Here is a 17,703-nt window from a genome sequence, read left to right on the forward strand (position 1 = left end):
GCCTGCCACTCCTCACGTCTTCTCCCACCTCCTCTCTCACCTCGAATCCTTTGACTCAGACACACCGAACCACCTTCAGTTTCCCTAATTTGCAAAAAAGCCCCACCTGCTCAGGCTGTCTTCCGGGCCACGCACGGAGCACCTGACGGCCCCTCCGCACCCCGCTGGCCTCAGGGCAGAGGTCGCGCTCCCCGGGAGGCCTCTCCCGAGCCCGCACTGCATCAGGGCCCCCCCCACATGCCGCCTCACCCATGCCGCCGCCTCAGCCCACGGCCACTCAGACTGTCCGAGTCACTGACCCTGTCAGATGAGGGGTCATTTCTGACGTATTCAGCATTGCATGCCCAAGTCAGACACATTCTTGACATCTAATTGGTGCTCAGTTAACATACGTAGAATAAAAGGGTAGATGCGTTTCCCGAGAAGGAAGGTAGAGAAAAGAGATGCAAAGAGTTCCAATTTCTCTTCTTTTTCTCCGGGTCATTTGACCAGGGAGAGTCTGAGCGAAACCCCGGCTGTGCCGCCCTGTGAAGGGGCGGCGGCCTCTCTACCCGGTGCCCCGCCCCCACTGGGAAGCGGCCACTGCGGTAGGCGGCGCGGAGGCCTTGGCTTTCCGACCAGGTCCGTCGGCGTAACCTTTTCTCCTTAACACAGATGAGTTCAGGAGGCGACGCTGAGCCGTCTCTCAAGGTTGCATTTGCAACAAGCGACCTTGGGGAAGTAGTTACGTCTCAATCGGGGGCAAAGCCCAAGTTTGCTGCCTGATTGTTGGCAAAACAAACAGACAAAAACAAAATAAAAGCAGTGGATCCCTGAGCTTAGTGATCCTTAACTGCTGCGCGGTCCCACCGTGTGTACAACCGTCTTACGTGTCATGTCACTGTTATGGAGTCTGCAGAGGATGAAGTGATGTCATGCTCTTGCCGGGCCCTGAGTGACCACGTCCTTTGTCTCTGACCCAGGAGTCTCATGGAACAGTTAACGGGCTGACTTGACCTAACGGGGGGTGAAATCAAACCCGAGACCCCGCGGGGGAAACAGACGTTGCCCGGGAAATGGAGGTAGGGCCCCGGTCGCCCAGCTCAGGCCCCGGCGCCTTATTTGATCTGGGATTTAAGAATCTAGCCACGAGCAAAAAGAGTTATTTTGTTAAGGAAAACATGAGTGTCGTAGGAGATTTAGAAAATGGTCTTCTTAAAGAAACTACTTCCACGCCACTTAAATGATTTAACAATGTATCAGATGCTCCGCTTTAAACCGCCATTTGCTCATTCACTTGACTGTTAACACAGCCTGCGTTGGCGATGCTGCGGGGCCATCCTCCCAGCGCAAGTGGCAATGGCTTTGCCGTGCGGAGTCCCGCCTCCCGTTTGCCAACGCACAGCAGCGGTGAAGCGCAGGCAGGGAAGAGCCATAGGCACAGCGAGCTCTGCCGGTGCCTGTCCTTGCTCTCCCCGCTGCGATGCGTGGCAGCCTCACAGACAGAAACATCCCGTGAGGGCAGATTCGTTCTATAGTCACTTCGCATCGGCCGCCTAGGCTTGCCTGGCGCCTCTCTTTATTTTGCTAAATCTGTTTTTCACTCAAAAACATCATGACTTTCCAGGTTGAGCTAAGGTCTGTGATCTCTTTATAACCATTCAAAAACCTGGGAGTTATTCTTCATTATGGATGACACCGTGCCCTTCTGCGAAAATAAAGCATTGCAGCAAAAGGAATAGATATCGTAAAATTACGTGGAATTTAAAATGACTAAAACTGGGAGAGCGCAGCAGCATTTCAAGATCCAAACCAAGCCTCAGCCTTCGTTCCTTTGAGGCATCAGAACTTGGTGCTTGTCAGCTTACTAGAGCTAGCCGCAGCGTCAACGGGCCAACAGAACAGAGACACATTCAGACACAGCGAGCAGGCGGGTGGTTACCAGGGGTCCTGGGGGACTGGACGGGCTGTGGGGCGGGGGGGGGGGGGGGGGGCGGTGCTGGCGGCCGCAGCGCAGATCCTTACCATGCCCTTAAGTTGGAGGCTGTAGCTGAGCCAGAACAGAAGGAGACGCCAGCGTTCCCAGGTCTGTAAGGCACACACTCATGAAATGGCCGCGCCAGGTGTCCCCAAGGCGAGGAAGCAAGGGAGGCACCTGCGGCCCCAGCAGCTCAGACCAGCACACGCTGCCCCATGAGCGCGGCCTCGCAAGGGCAGCAGGGTCTTTGGAGGGAGGCAGGGGGGCGAGAACAGAGCACCCAGCCCCTCTCTTGCACATCCTGCAGCCACGGCCTGTCATGGGCAGTTCAGTGACCGGCACGGGCAGACGCCGGGGGACCCGCCACTGTGCGGAGCCACAGCACCGGCACACACTTTTCCACCAGCCCGGGAGATGGGAGACCAGGGCTGGAGGAAATGGACCAAGTGGTCAAACAATATTCTCCAGCTGATTAAGGGGGTGTTTATTCACTCTTGAGTTTATCGTTCATTCATTCAAAAGTCACTGGAAAGCTGAGTCTGGGCAGGGCAGCGCTGAGCCTTGCTGCCCCCCCTCCCCCGCAACGGCCCCCCCCCCGCCCCTGGGCCCTGCTGTCCTGGGGCCCAGGCGTCACCGGGGAAGCCGGACAGTAAATAGGCACACCCGGGAGCCTCGGAGGGAAACGCCGGCGGACAGGGCAGGAGGGGGCAGCCGGGGCCGCGGGGAGGCCAGAACCGCCGCGCTACGCTACCCTGCGGCCCTCGTGGGGAGCGGGCGGAAAGGCAGACACAAGCTCTGCGGGCGGATACAAAACCCTGACGGCCAGCGCAGCACGTCCGCGCTCTTCACCGCGGGCCCAACCCAGAGGGAACCGGCAGAGGCTGGACCCTCCCGGGAGTCGGCGGCGAGGCCTCCAGGAAGCGCTGCGATCGGAGCGCGGGCCCGGAGGGCTTTCCTGCGCCTGCTCCCCCGCCGCAGCCGCCGAGCCGGGCCTTGCGCACCTCCGGGGCCGGGATTCCCTTCGAGTGTCCGACTTGCCGGCCCCGGTCGTGGCGCCGGCGCTCCAGCGCTCTCGGGCCGCCGGGAGTCCTTGCCTGTCGCTGAAAGCGCCGCTTCCAGGTCTCTCCCTCGTTTCTAGCTCCGGTCGTCCTTCCTCCTGTCCCCTTTGCCGGTGACACTCCCCGCTCAGGTTGCCGGGAGGGGGACCAGGCCGTCCTGTGCGGCAAAGCCCTTCCCTGCAATGACCTAAGATGCCTTTGCAAAAGTGTTCCGCCTGTAGTGAAAAGGCAGGGTGTTTTGTGGTTGCTTTTTTTTTTTTAATCAAAACTGAACCGTTTGAGAAGGTCATCTGTTCTGTCAGATATCTGCGCAAGATCAAGAAAATGAATGAAAAAATGTGGACCGGCGCGGACTCTGCACCGAGCGACACTCCTGCAACGCCGCGTCGCTCGCCTGACGTCGGAGGCCGGGTCGGCCCCCCGAACACGCCGCACACCCGGCTTCCGATGCATTTACTAACGCGTTTTAAAAATCCAGGAATCGCCCAACTTTAGATAATTTGAGAAAAGTGTAAAATCTGAGCAAGTGGGCTGTTTTTCGAGCCATAGTGTTTTAACAATTGCAGGCAATTAAAAAAAAAGTGTGTGTGAAATCTGACAGAGCCGGTGCACAGAGATTTCAGTAAAATAATGTCCCTTATTTTGACATTTTCCACTAAGCACTTTTGGGGGTGTTCTTGCAGTCAGAGGGAGGAGCGCCGATTAGGTCCCTGAGCTCTCATTCCTGTGAAGGACACACTCAAAGTTAAGAGGACGGAGCTTGACTTGGAGGGAATTTTCTGCCCAAAGGAGAACAGATAATGATCATCAAAGCTGATTTCACATCATTCTTTCCAAATCCATCTTATCCTGCCGTGGCAATGAATGAAAACCAGATGTTGGACCCACGTGAGATACTTTGTTGCAAGGCCAGCCAAGCAGAGACATGCTTTCTAGTCCATGTAACCCATAGTTGGGAAAACAAGACCTTTTAGTTTCTTTACCAAATTGCTTTGGCTAAGGAGCCCCTGGGATGTAAATCATTAAAGTTATCAATAGCCCTCTGGAGACAAGTAAATAGGTAACAGATACGGCCCAGGAACAACTCAAACCGGAGGATGATAGGTTTCAGACTTCTAAGTACCTCTTTCCAAACACTCGCAGACGGGCGGCGTGGGGCGCGTGCTTCCCTCTCGGAACTAAGATGCCCCGTGGACGCACAGCAGGCCTCCGGACGGACGCGACCGCGTTCCGGGCGCGGCGTCAGAGGTGAGCGGGACAAGCCCTGGGTGGGGTGAGAGAACGCAGGCGGTGACCGCGGTCTCGGTGGACGGGGGCGCGAGTGTTGCTTCAGCCCAAGGACATTGCATCTCAACAGCTCTGACCTAGCAAAAGAGGTGCTTTCTTTGGTTTCTGAGCCCAGTGGAGCCGTGTGATTACGCTAATGACCTCTACCTCGTGTGTGCCCGGGAAAGGGGAGGAAAAGGCACCTGCTGCAAGGACTACCTGCTGTTAAAGGGAGCTACGTACCGTTCTTGTTATCAAATATCACATTACTGAGCACATCAAATATAAATCATTCTATTCTTCAGACAAAATTCAGAGAGTACATGTCCATGTGCAATGCAAAACGACACATGTGGAACTAACTGCTTTCTTAATAGAAAGATGACGTAAGGGACCACCTTTAATAAATACACTGGGCTTTTTCAGTCTCTAGGAAGGACTAGTTTGTACTGATGCATTTGTTCGCTTTGTCCCAGTCTCCTCGTAAAAAAAAAAAATAGTACTTCTGGGGGAGGAACATAGGTAGTGAAAGAGGCAGCCTATGACTGAACAAAACAAAACTAGTAGATGTAGCCAAGGATTAGCCTATAAAGTCAAACCCTTCAGCATTATTCTTTAACAACCGTGCCATGTGGCTTAATACATAATACGGCAGACAAATACAGTCACATCTTTTCAAAGAAAACAATGGAATTCAATGTATATTTTTTGGATGACTCTAAGGGAATTTAAACGTGGGGCCCTCGGCTGCAAAATGTTAGACTCTGGAGGTGCAGGCCCTCAGTCCCTGCCTCCGAGGCGTCCGGACCTGGAGCAGGCCCGGAAACCGCGGCCCGAGAACCTTCGACCTCGTGGCCGCGGCTCCGCAGCCTCAGACCCCAGGCACGTGCCGGGGCGGCTGCCCTCCCGGAACTCGGCAGGCGCTGCGTTGGCCCGTGGGTGAGGCCGGCCCACCGGCCTGTTCGAACAAAGGAAGACCAGTGAAACTAAACCGACAACCCAGAACAACACCAGCAACTAAAGATAGTTGTTTTTAACTCAGTTTCTGGACACGAGGGGACACCATTCAGCAGGAAAAAAAGTTCCCGAGAACTAGTAGAAAAGCCAAATAAACGTCCTTAACATCTGTTTAAAGACACCAGAAATGCCGCACCCACTGAGAGGAGGGGGCTGAAATCCCGGGGGACAGACGGTGACAACGCAGGCCCTGCCTGGGGAGGCCGGCCAGCTGCGGGGACCGGGGGCGGCGGGGCCTTCGCTGCCCCGTGCAGCCAGAGCAGCGGGGCCGTTTTGTCTCCAGGGGCGCCTGACAATGTCTGGGGACCTTTCCGACGGCCACGGCTGCGGGGCGATGGCTCCTGGTTGCGGGTGAGCGGAGGCCGGGGAGTCCGGACTCGCTACGATGCACAGGGCAGCACCCGCCCCGTGCAAAATGCATTCTCTGGCCCCCAAGACTGACCCTGAGTGCCTAGCAGTCAGAAACCCTTTGGTTTTCAACTACGAGGAAGTGGGAACTGCAAAGAAAGCAAAAGAAATGTCAGCAAAACCAGAAAGGACCGCCACCTCTTGATTCCTGCAATCTTACGCCACCGGTTCTCCCCAAATTACTTTCACAAGTAGCCGAAACCCCCCTCAGAGAAGGCCTGCACTTTCATGATACTAAAATCCTATCAATGTATCTTAGTTATGATCCAGTGATCAATGTTATTCAGACAAATGGTTCTATTCTAGGGAAATCCATACAGTTCTGATTCACATAAAACTGGAAATCAAACATAAGCTTAAACTTCCCACAGAAATTCAGAGATTTTCTTATACTTAATTTTCCTGTTACGTTGCTCTGTGGCAAGATTGAAAGTTTTAGTGATTTCACAGATTATTTAAAACATTTGATTCAAAAAACATGTCTCCTGTTCCGGTGCACCATATGCTCCCTGCGGCTCTTCCCAGGCAAACCCAGGGATCTGCCCACCCAACGCCTTCCCTGCCAAGTGCGGTCCAACCTGCTCTAACTTAGTGTCCTGGCTGATGGGGGGGGGGGCGGGGAGAGGGGGCGGGCGGGGGGGGGGGGCGGGGGAGGTGTCATCGTTTACTTATTTATTGTATAGTGTGCACACCTGTCGCAGCGCGTCCTGGCCTTAGGTGAGCGCGTCACCACTTTTTGGTGTTGCCTGGGAGCCGGGCTGCTCTGCCGCCATCAGCCCTTGAAGGGACGGCTTTCTCGCCCTTAGCGCTCCTTCCGCGCGGCCCGTTAAACCGCGCAGGGCCTCTAACGCAGAAACGCGAAGAAGAAACGCGGAGAAGCACCGTGCATCTCTGCGCTGTTCCCTTGACATCTGGAAAGGAAGGGGGAGGAAGGTTCTACAAAGGCTGCCCCTGGTTGAATACAATATGATCATATGAGTAGCTTAATGATACATTGCTGATGCCAAGATTTTCTTTTCAGTATAAAAATAAAAACCTATAATTTGGTATGTACTTGTAAAGAATAAAGTTTCGAATAAAGAATTTTCATAGCTTGTTTTTAAAACAAAGTCAATTGGCATCCTTTCCTTAAAACACCCATACAATGGAAATCAGGGGAGAATGGCCATTATTTCTCTGCGATTGAAGGCTCTCTGCTTCCTGTCTCCATAGTAACAATGGAGTAACAGGAAACGCTGTCTTTGAGAAGATACAGATTTGGAAAACCCAGCGCCCCGGCCTGACGGCTCTGCACCTCGGGCGAAGGCGGCTCCGCCACAGCGCCGCGTCCTCGCTCTTCCCCACCGGCCCGCGGGCCTCTCGGGGCCAGCGAGGTGCTCACCCCAGTGAACAAGGAGATGCAAGAGGGCTCGCTTCCCAAAGCAGTCGCGGAGGACCACCGGTGCATTCCGCACTGTTAGACGGTCCAGGAAATAACGGGAGCCGCCTGCCACGGGGCGTTTGTGGAGCACCCACGCGGTGCCCTGCACAGAGTGCGAGGCGCTGGGGGTAACGGTGAGGGCAGCAAGGTCCTCCCCCGCAGGCAGCCCACGGCGGCTCGTGGGGCACGGCGTACAGGCAAGCAGGGCACCCAGCGGGACACCGCGGTCACAGGGGCGGAGCCGCGGTGCCAGGGGGCCTCGGCAGACAACAGAAGGGTGTTGCTGGCGGCAGCGATGCAGGGGGTGCTCGGGGGCCACTGCTGAGTGGGAGAGTGACCTGGAGCTAGAGAGAGCGAGCGAGCAGGGGAGCGAGGAGGGGGGCGGGCGGGGGGCGGGGGAAGGAGCACCGTGCAGGCAGGAGCGAGAGGCCCTAAAGGCTCCGCGGACGGCAGCGGGGGTAAATTCAAGGGCTGAGGGATTTGGCCGCGAGGAGATCCGTGCGGGGGCCGAGCTGGGGGCCAGGCTGTGGCTGTGCGGGGCCTGGATCGGGCGAGAAAGGCCTTGGGGCGGTGGCACTGTATTTTGAAGGCAGAGAAGAGCCCACAAACGCTCTTAGAGAAGGAAGTGAGAAGTGGAGGGCGTTTGTGGTTATTTTTATTTTTGTTTTGTTATATTTTGAATGCTGCTGTTCAGATGCCCGTTTTAGAAAATTACTCAGGCAAGAAAATAGACCAATGTAACAAAGTAGAGAACCCAGAAACGTGCGTGTATAGATATAAAACACACACACAGGCACACACACACACAATTGCTTGATTTAGGACCAAGTCACTACAGCAATTCAGTAAAAGAAATGAGTCTTTGTGATAAAAGGGTGCCAGAAAACCTGGATATAATACTGGAAAATGTTAAGCCTGATCCCTCTCTCGCACAAACGGTAACTTGAGATTCCGCTATAGACTGGCGGTGCGCGCCCCTCACGACGGACACGCTGACCCCCAGTCCCGTCACCACCGCCCAGCCGCTTCCTGGCCGCAGAGCGGGGCGTCCAGTCCGCTTGCGTGGGAGAAGCTGGACGCTGCTGCGCAGCGGGGACCTGCCGCAGACGTCACCGTGCCCGGGGGAACCCCTCCTCCCAGACCAGACTTAAATTTCTACTATTTCATTTAGAGCAAAAACATAGAATTGCATGATTTCCCTAGTTAATCATGTAGGTGGATTTGAGGAAGGAGCGAAAGCAGAATCCCTTCTTGTTAGTGATCATATACGCAAGCACGGACTTCAGGTAGACCGTCGGCACCTTCTCTACCTCCTCCCACTGTTATCGGAGTGAGTTACCAGGTGCTTTTTATTTCTCAGTTCAGCCCGAATAGCAAAAAGGCCACGTTTGGCGCTGTGTACCACACAGCGAGCTTTTGCTGTTATGGAGTGAGGGCCCCTTCCTCAGCAGCGGTGTGTGACATGAAGATTGGGTTTCGTCCCCCTTTTAAGTGCCTGCTCCCCTGCCTTCTTTCCGTAGAGGAAGCGCAGCGAAAACCTGGGGACGCACCTCGCGCAAGGCCCCAGGGGCCAGCCGCGGGCCGGGGCGAGCTGCGCGCGCAGAACCACGGCGAGAAAACCTGTGTGAAACCAGACGACGGGAGGGCACATTCCTGAGTCTAAACTCTCATGGAGACTTTGGAAAATAAGTGTTTTCTGAGCACCGCATTTTTTATGAAGACCTGCTGCCTCCCATATAAGTAAAAAATATCGAAGAGTAAGGCAGGACATGTTACTCCTCAGTTCAAAACCTGAAATGACTTTTCTTCGGCTCAGAGTAAAATCCAGACTCTTCACGGGAGACTAAAGGACCCACCACCACCTGCCCCTGCTTGGCCTCTTCCCTCTTCTCCTTCAGCTCCCCGTGTTCCCTTGCGGGCGGCCTCCTGCTCCTGGAACACGCTGGAAACCCTCTTTCTGAATCGGGGGCTTCGGGAGCTCTGCCTTCTGCCCAGAGTGCCCTGCCCCCCGGGACCTGCAGGGCTGACCCCACCGCCCCCTCCAGGGCTTCGCTCAGCCTCACTCTGTGAGGCTGCGTTGGCCTGGGTCCCTGAAAAGCTGAAAAGCTGATGGCAACGTGGAATTAGACATACAAGAGAGCCACTGAAGATACACCTGTGGACAATAGGGAGCGACGGCCGAGGGCCCCGGAGAAGGGCTTCAGGTGCCTGCAGAGCAGACACCTGGGAGCGGAGCAGAGCTGGAGAGGGTGGGAGGGGGCGGGAGGGGGAAGGGAGGGGAAGGGAGGGGGCGCGAGGGGGCGGGCCGGCAGCACGAACCTCAGGCTGCCCTGCGGCCCTGAGCAGGGCTCAGCCTGGCCCGCTTCCCAGCAGGGGCCCAGCCGGCAGGGGCCCTGTGGCCGGAGCCCTCCCCCGACCCTTAGGCGCCGGCGGAGATCGGCTGAGAGTGTGTTTGCTCTGGGGTGCGTTGTTTATTTCAAGTTCCCATGAAAACATGTATCTAGACAAAAACTTATGCATGAATGTTTGTCTTAGCATGATTCATATTGTTATTCATACTGATACCATTCCCGCACGGGTGAACCGCACGGACAGGCCACCAGGTGAAAGGACTGGCACGAAGGGCCCTGTCGTGTATGGCTCCATTTATGTGAACGTCCAGAACAGGCTCGTCTGCACAGGCAGAAGCAGATCGGTGGCTGCTAGGGCTGCGGGAGGGGGGGCGGGAGTGGGGGCGGCGGTGGGTGGTAGGGGGTGAGGGGGTGGGGGGGTGCACTACTCCGCGGTTCAAAACCTGAAACGACTTCTCTTTTCCTCAGGGTGATGAGAAATGTTCTAAAAGTGTGACGATGGCTGTGTAACTGTGAACATACAAAAACCTTCAGGGGTGCATTTTAAATGGATGAACTGTTCACTCTATTTCCCTAAAGCTGCTATTTAAAAAATGAAAAAAAAAAAGGTAATTCCAGCAACAGCTTGTTGTTGGGGCCCGACGAACAAGGGGCTTAAGCGCTGCCGTCCCGTTCCTGGCTGCCACGCAACAGGCCCGGCGCCTCCAGGCCCCCAGCCCTGCAACGGGGCCTCGTCACTGTGCTTCCCGGTCCTCCGCGTAGCCCAGTCCTGGCTACTGCGGTTCTTTACAGGCCAGGCTCCTTCAAACTGCTGTGGCTTTGGAGCCAGAAGCCTCCGACTACCGAAGCGACGGAGGATCCCAGCCCTGGCATCCCGAAGGGCACTCCCTGAGTGCCACCAGGGTGCTCCTCCTCCTTCTCAACGGCGTTTTGCAGAGCCGACGCTCTGGATCCTTGTAGAGCTAGAACACAAAGAGCCTGCAGAACACACAGCTCCAGAACACGGCTTTCTCTGTGACCTCACCTGGCAATCAAGGTGCGGTTGGTTACCAGGGAGGCCGAGTTCATTAGACACCAGAGGGCAGAGGCTGACCGCAGGAGGCAGCAGGGCAGGTCAGCCCAAGGAAGGCTGGGGGGCCCATCGTCCCTCCCGTCTGGCAAAGGCCAGCCACCCGACCACAGGAGTAAGGTCAGAAAGCTGTCACTGAGGGGCTGGGCACTGGGCCACCAGGGGGAAGCAGTACTGGAACCAGAAGTCCACTTCATAAGAAAAAGAGTTCTGTGACTAGTAGGTCCAATCATGGGGGAACGGTGTGACCAATTAATATTTTAGTTATTTGAAATCTTGAAGATAAGGCAGTTGTGGGAGAAAAAGAGGCAGAGACGGTTAAGAGAGAATAGCAGATCAGAGCAGTATCGAGAGGAAAAAAGTACGAGGCGAAAAGACCTTTGAAATTAGAATCAGAAGGTGTTCCCTCCAGCTGATGCTGAGAGTCGTCATTTTCATTTTCTGAACCTCAGCGGGTTAACCTATAAAATGACCGGGCGGAACTCAGTCCTCGCTGGAAGTTGAATTGAATATTCATATTTCCGAAGTCTCTTCCAGCTTAACATGCAGGTGCTCAAAACTTCCCTCTGAAACCAGAAGCTGTCCCAGTATCCCTAAGCAAGGGGTGAAAACGAATTTACAACTTCAAATTTAGAGGTTTTACAGGGACAAGCCAACCAGTCATCACCTGGGGTTCATATTTCCAAGCGACTACCCTCCTGCATTGTCACACAGCTGAGATGTGGCACCTTCTTTTTATTGCTCTTAGGAATAAAAGCGCTTGTGGAGCTTCAACAGTGGCCAGAGCTTCCTGAACACCACCGACCGTTTGCATCATACTGAGAACTTAAAAACAGAGTTTTCATGGTGGGTTTTCCCACCTGACCTGGTTGGAGCTGGATGCAGGCAGGACCTCAGGGCTTAGACTCCAACGAAAGGAGGGCGGGCCGGGTCGGTGGGTTCACCCCTCCCTGGGACAGTGAGTCCCTGCCGCCCCGCGGAGCGCTTCCGCGGAGGCCTCGCGCGCAGGCAGCCTTTGACCGCAGCGTTTCCCATCAGCAAGGGGATGTGTCAAGTTCCTTGTATTTTCTTCCAGCCCAGAAGAAAGTATATTTTGGAAACAACATTGGCCTGGTTTTACTTTAGTAAGTTTGATCTGAGTGGTAGCTAAACCTAGGGTGGGCTGAAGGCCTTTCTACTTAGCAGTGGGTCGTGCCCGCGCTTGAGAGAGAGAGAGAGAGAGACGCCAGGCAGGTGGTCCTGAAAAGCGAGAGAGAGTTGTCAGTCCCAGGCCTCACAGGGGCAGCCTGTCTTTCTCAGCTGCCTCGGGGCGCACCGAGCTAGTTGCGGTGCACGTAGCGAGCCCTGTTTGGGCTGGGATCGGCCACCCCACTCTACAGGCGGGGAGGGGAGCGTGTGGACCTCGGCTGAAGGAACACAGGGAAGCCTAGTCGTCCCGCCTTCGGGGTGGCAGTGGCCCCTGCTTTTGAGCCGGGGCCTCTTCTCCTCCCCGTTTCCCCGCGGCCGGGCTGCCCCCTCCACAACGCCCCGCAGACCGCGGCCTCCACCTGTGCACACACGCCAGGTCCGCCGGAACCTGGGGACCCTCGGAGGTCCGGGGTCGTGGGTCCTCCTGCCCCCGGCGGCGCAGCACCTGCGCCGTCACAGCGACTCCGGGGGCGGTAACGAGTGAACGGATGGACCTGCCACCTGCGAGGGCAAGCACGAACGGACCCTCGGCACGCACGCCCCTCCCTGCGGGCTCCGCCGTGGACCTGTTGAGCGCATTTAGCAACAGCCCTAAAAAGCTGTGACCTGTTGGGCGGAAACAAACAAACAAACAAACAAACCAGACAGGAAAGACGAAGGCAAACTCAGGGAGGACCGGCGGCCGGAGCGCCACCCAGCTGGGTGGCCGGCCCCGCCCCGCCCGCCAGGCCCCGCCCCTACCCGCCCCCGGCCCCGCCCCGTAGGCGTCCTCGCGCGTGCGCCGGCGGGAGCGCGGCCCTGGGGGCCGCCCGGCGCCGGGAGCGCGGCCGGGAGTTTTGACGTGGCAGTTGCCAGCCGGGCTGAAGTCCGCGCGCCGCCAGCCTGTGGGGACAGCTGCCCCCGAAGGTGCGGCGTGAGCAGCGGGCGCCGGGGCGCCGGGAGCGGGCACCGGGAGCAGAGCCGGGCAGCGGCGGGTGACGCAAGTCCGGGCGGGACGCCGCCTGCACAGCTGGAGCGGGCACAGCTGGAGTGGGCGCGGGGCGGCCTGGAGGGCGGGCGCGCGGGGACCCCCTGCTCTGCTCCGGGCCTGCCGTGCAGGGTAGGCTGGGGCTGGAGGGGGGCGTGGGCGTTTCCCGCCCCGGCTCCGAGTCCGGGATGCCGAGCTGTTGCGGGGGGTCCCAGGGCCCCTGCCAGCGGTTCTGCTCTCCGGCTCCCTCGACCCACCTTCTTGGAGGAAGGGGTGTTGGGAACCTTCACGGTACAGACGCCTGCAAGCTTCGAGACCTGCTGACAGGGAGGGACGCGGTCCGGGCTGGGGCGTGCACCTGGGCTGCACCTGGGCCGAGCGGCCGGGCGTCCCGGAGCGCAGCGCCGCGTTGGATGCTCGGCCTGCTCGGGCCAGGTGGCGCCCCGCCACGTCGCCGCCGCGGCTGACTCAGGCTTCGGAACTCGGCCGTGCGAGGAAGTTCGACGTGGCAACTGGCCGCGTGAGGAAGCGGATTCCTCCGGAGCCGCGCCGAGGCACCGACTGCTTCCTGCGCGCGCGCGCGCGCGCGCGGTGCCATCCTGTCCCTCCGGCCTCGCCGTCGCCCAGCAACAGGCGGCTGCGGGCGCTGCCCCCGCCGACTTCTCCGAAGTGCGCGGTTGGAGGAGCGGGACGGCGCTCAGGCTGCCACGTCGCCCTCTGCGCGGGCGGCGGCTGCCGGCGACCCGCGCGCCGGCGGCCTCTGCGTCCTCGCCTCTCCGCCCCTCCCCTCCACGGAGAAGGACGTGATTTTGCGATATTTTTACTTGGCTGCTTTAATTTTGGAGACTTGTTGTTCAATGGGAAAACGAAACCAAATGAAGCAAGCCGTTTCCTGAGTATAGCTCTAGTTCAAGTCTTAGTAGGTCATCGCCCATCTTTTTCTTTAAAAGGTGTCATCATAAAATAACAAAAAGGAAGACTATTCCTGTAGTGGGTGAAGAAACTGGAAAGAAAGTCTACACTTTTCAGAATCAGTGATTTGTAGGTAGAAAGGGGAAGTGAGGCCCAGAGAGGGTCTTCAGCGTATTCCCCCGCCCGCAGCTAAGCGTTGGCGGATTTGCAGTGAAAACCCACTTCTCCTGCCAGCATTCAGAGCTTTTCCTGTCTTGTAAAAAATTTTGAGAGTAAGCAGTTCTATGAAATGCCTCTTATTTTCTGAACCTGGCAAATTTTAACAAATTGATGTTTGGCTTCTGAGTAGAATCAAGATGGATCTATTGTATTTGTGTGTGTGCGTGCCTGCCGAAGGGTATGCAGTTGACTCTGTTTCTGAAATCTGTGCGCATATGTTCTTAGAGATGTGATATTTAAATCAGAAAGAAAGTCTTTCATCTGTGCCTGAGAAAACCACTGACAACTCTCAAATGGTTGTCGGCTGCCACCTGGCTTAGTCAACTTATGACTCACAAGTCCACGATCAACTTCTTTATCTATTGCTGTGTTCGTTGGACTATTGATTGCTCCCTGTCCTAACTGCCTGATGAAAATTACTAATTAGGGTAGCCCTAGAAAAACACAAGTCACGAAATAGCCGGCTGCAGACGGCTGGCACTGTGCTGGTCAGCCAGTCGGCTGACACGCCATTGTCACCAGCAGTGTGGTCTGTGCCGAAATGGGGCCGCGGAGACCACAGGCACAGAAAGAGCACACACACCTCTGAGAGCCTGTCCCTGAGGCATCTGAGCCTTCCACAGACAAGGCGGTGGGCAGGTGTTGGGATTTCATTCCTGAGAACGTGCCCCGACTGGAGACGTGCGTGCCCCAGTTCTGCGCAGCCGTGGCTGGAGCTCTTTGCGGGGGGACGCTGTGGCATAGTGTATGGCAGGACCTTTCCTCTCAGCAGCAGAGGCAGATAACAGTGCCCACGGTTTTAATAGCAGAACGTGACTCAGCTCCTCTTGCCAACAGCATTCTCTCTTCTGTTGCAGGGTTCTTTTGTAGAACTTTCTCTTGGAATGAGATTTTCATCATGAGTCAACAAGGCTACGTGGCGACACCCCCCTATTCTCAGGCCCAGTCTGGGATGGGCCTTTCTGCACCGCATTACGGCCACTATGGGGACCCAGCTCACACAGGTGCTCCACCAGGTAAAGCACGTTGTTCTGGCTCGTGTGCGGTCGTTGGTCTCCGGCTCAGCCATGCGGTGTCCCAAGAGAGGCGTTGGGAGCCTGGAATTGCCGTGGTAGGAGGCAATGGCTTGCGGTGACTGGATCCCTTGGAAAAGGCTCTCGGGGAAGAAGCCTGCATCGGCAGTTTGGTTATTGCATGAGGCAGAGTGAGTTTGGTTTTTAAATGTAGATTTAAACAAAGAGGCTTCCTGAGTGTTTTTAGACCAGCTCTTGCTTTTATCAGTGGTGTGCTCTCATCGTAAGCACTCCGTAAAAAACAAACTTCGTACATGTGCTAAAGAGGTTTTGGCAATACTGTTATCACATCGATTTTGATATTGGAAAAATGTCGTTAGATTTGCACACTAAAGGTTACTCAATGATAACGTGATACACATGGCCCTTCCTTGAAATCATTACTGAGCAATACTGGTTGCTTTGAAATGTGCTGCCCAGCAGGGAATCTTGGCTTGAAGGGCAGAAGTGGGGAGAAAAGGGCAGTGACGGAGGGGGACCCGCTATTGCTCTGGGGACAGTCTCACCACGAAGCCACCTCCCTTTATCAAGGGGTTGCTCCGAGGGACCAGGTGTCAGAGCCGGGAGCGAGGCTAAGAACGGCTTGCTTCAGGTCGGAGGGTCCCAAGTTCCTGGACAATATTTGCGCTGCTGGGGCTTCTGGGAGCGCGCGCAGGAGTCAGCCGGGCCCTTGGTGGGAGTGCGCAGCGTAGGCAGCCGAGAGCGCCCCTTGGTGCCCGAGGCCCGACTCAGAGACGCAGGGCCCGGGCGGAGCGGGTGCGACGCGGGTGTGCGGCGCGGAGCCGGGAGCCCGCAGCCCGCGGGGCGGCCGCGCACAGTGCGCTGCGGAAGGTGCAGGAGGCTGTGACCCCCGCGGGGAAGCCCCCTCGGCGGTGACTGTCCCTCCTGTCTTCGTTAAAAGCCTCCGACGAGGCACTCGCCTCCGACCCAGCAGCACTGCTTCCCGTAACACTGACGGCTGTGTCTCTCTGGGTCCCTTAGGGACCGTTAACCCATCTCGCTCTCGTTTCTCTCTGTCTGGTGGCTCATTACCCCTCGGGCTTATGCATAATGATAATTACATAAATTACTCTTTTTCGAGTGTTTACCATGCCTCAAAAAGTGGTCCTAAAAACTTTAGGTACTTCCTCTCCTTTAGTGTTCATACAATGCTAGGCAGTCGATGTTCAGCCCTAGTTCGCAGCTAAGGAAACTGAGCGTCTGGCACGCTGTGACTTGTCCGAGGTCACAGAGCGGGTGGCGCGGCCAGAGTTCGCACCCAGGGCGCTCCAGGGCGCAGCAGGAGACGCCACTGCGCCCCCCAGGGGACGCTCAGCACTGCCCGCCCTCCTGCCCTCTCTCCGCAGCCGCTGCCTTAAATGAGTGCCGCGCTGCCCCGGGCCTCCGCGCCCTGGCCTGGCTGTCCCCCCACCCCGAACGTGGCTCAGGGCCACCTGCACTGCACAGCTGGGGCGCCGCCCACGGTCCCCTTCTCCCGCCGGGCCATCGATTGCGGAACGCAGTCCTCACTGTCCTGTCCACTCTGGAGTCCGACACTGTTTATTGCTTTCGTTTGTTCAGAACCCTCTTCCCTTGTGGTTTCAGTGACATGCTCCTTTGTGGCTTTTCTTGGTGGCTTTCTGACATGTCTTTCTAGGAGCCCCTCCTTCTATGTGACCGTTAAGTGTTGCTGTTTCCTCTTTGTTCTGCCTTCACCCCCGTGCCCTTGCTCTGGGGTGTTCCCCGAAACCGGGTCGCTCCGCGGGAAGGGCTGCCTCAGCCCACAGGGCTCCCCTGCGCCCCGCGCCCTGACCTCGGTGGCCCCCCTGTCGGCGCAGGCACGTCACACTCGTCACGCCCTAGACAATGCACGATTGGAAACCACAGAGCCGTTGTTCCCGGCATCTTATACCTCACTCGTTGGCAGTGACTCTCCCTCATCCAAATTAGACAGTTGAGCCATTTAAAGAAAACCTCTCCCCTTTACCTTCTCCGACCCAAGGTCCTCTGGACAATTGTCCGCAGCTTTCCCGCCTGCGTCCTCCTCTTTCTCCCCCTGTCACTCCTGTGTCCCACCACCCGTCTCTCGCCTGGGTCACCTGAAGGGCCTCTTCACCCGCACCCTTCCCTCCAGCCCCGCCTTCCTGCCAAGCTATCCCCTCCCCGGCCGCCCGGTCCGATCCCGACTTCCTCTGGCTGCAGACCTTCCATGGCTTCCTGCTGCCCCTGCTCCGGGGGACTCCCCAGGCCACTTCCTCGCCTCTGCTCACCTGCCCCAGCCCCTCGCCTGTCACCGCCGTGAGGCTGAGCTGTTCGTCCCCGGGGAGGCCGCATTGCACCTGTGCCCTGGCCGGCCTTCCGCTCCATCAGCCAGCCCGCCCGGGCCGCCGCCCCGTCCCCCCAGGGCCCGCCCCCGTGCCCGCCGTCCGGCAGCTCCGTGCTGTGCTGGCGGCGAACCCGCCCGCGGTCCTTCCTCGAGCTCGTCGCGAGTCCTCTGCCCGAGTTCTCCCGCACCGAGGCCGTCCAGCACCCACCCCGCTGCGTGGCGAGGGCCACCCGGGGCAGAGAGCGCGCGGAAAGGCTGACTCGGCGCACGAGTGGCGGGGGCTGCCGCGCTCATCGGTGTCGGGAAACTGCCTCTGTTGGATGGCATCCCTCCTGCTTCCTCCTCCTTCGATTCGCAGGTGGACACCGCCAGTCAGACTCCGCGCAGACCTTTCCGTCAGCTGGGCCGTCACTAAGTCAACGAGCTTTTGTTTCTTTGTGCTCAGTAGCCTCACATTGCTTCACCCTCAGGCATCGCGCGCCTTCTTTTCGGG

The 17,703-nt window shown here is 57.4% G+C and overlaps 1 protein-coding gene across 1 annotated transcript in view; it reads left to right on the plus strand.

The window, feature by feature from the left end:
- Window positions 1-12,540: 12,540 nt before the first annotated feature.
- Window positions 12,541-17,703, plus strand: part of SEC24D (SEC24 homolog D, COPII coat complex component) — a 51,211-nt gene continuing 46,048 nt past the window's right edge. Inside the window, exons 1-2 of the mRNA XM_054563625.1 lie at window positions 12,541-12,640; window positions 14,690-14,848. Coding sequence (XP_054419600.1) covers window positions 14,731-14,848 — 118 coding nt within the window. The 5' untranslated portion in view covers window positions 12,541-12,640; window positions 14,690-14,730. The remainder of the gene's footprint in view (window positions 12,641-14,689; window positions 14,849-17,703) is intronic.

The sequence above is a fragment of the Pteronotus mesoamericanus genome, unplaced genomic scaffold (genome assembly GCF_021234165.1).
Source record: "Pteronotus mesoamericanus isolate MK-2021 breed Mesoamerican mustached bat unplaced genomic scaffold, CSHL_Meso_final contig_163, whole genome shotgun sequence".
In the NCBI taxonomy this organism is placed as follows: domain Eukaryota; kingdom Metazoa; phylum Chordata; class Mammalia; order Chiroptera; family Mormoopidae; genus Pteronotus; species Pteronotus mesoamericanus.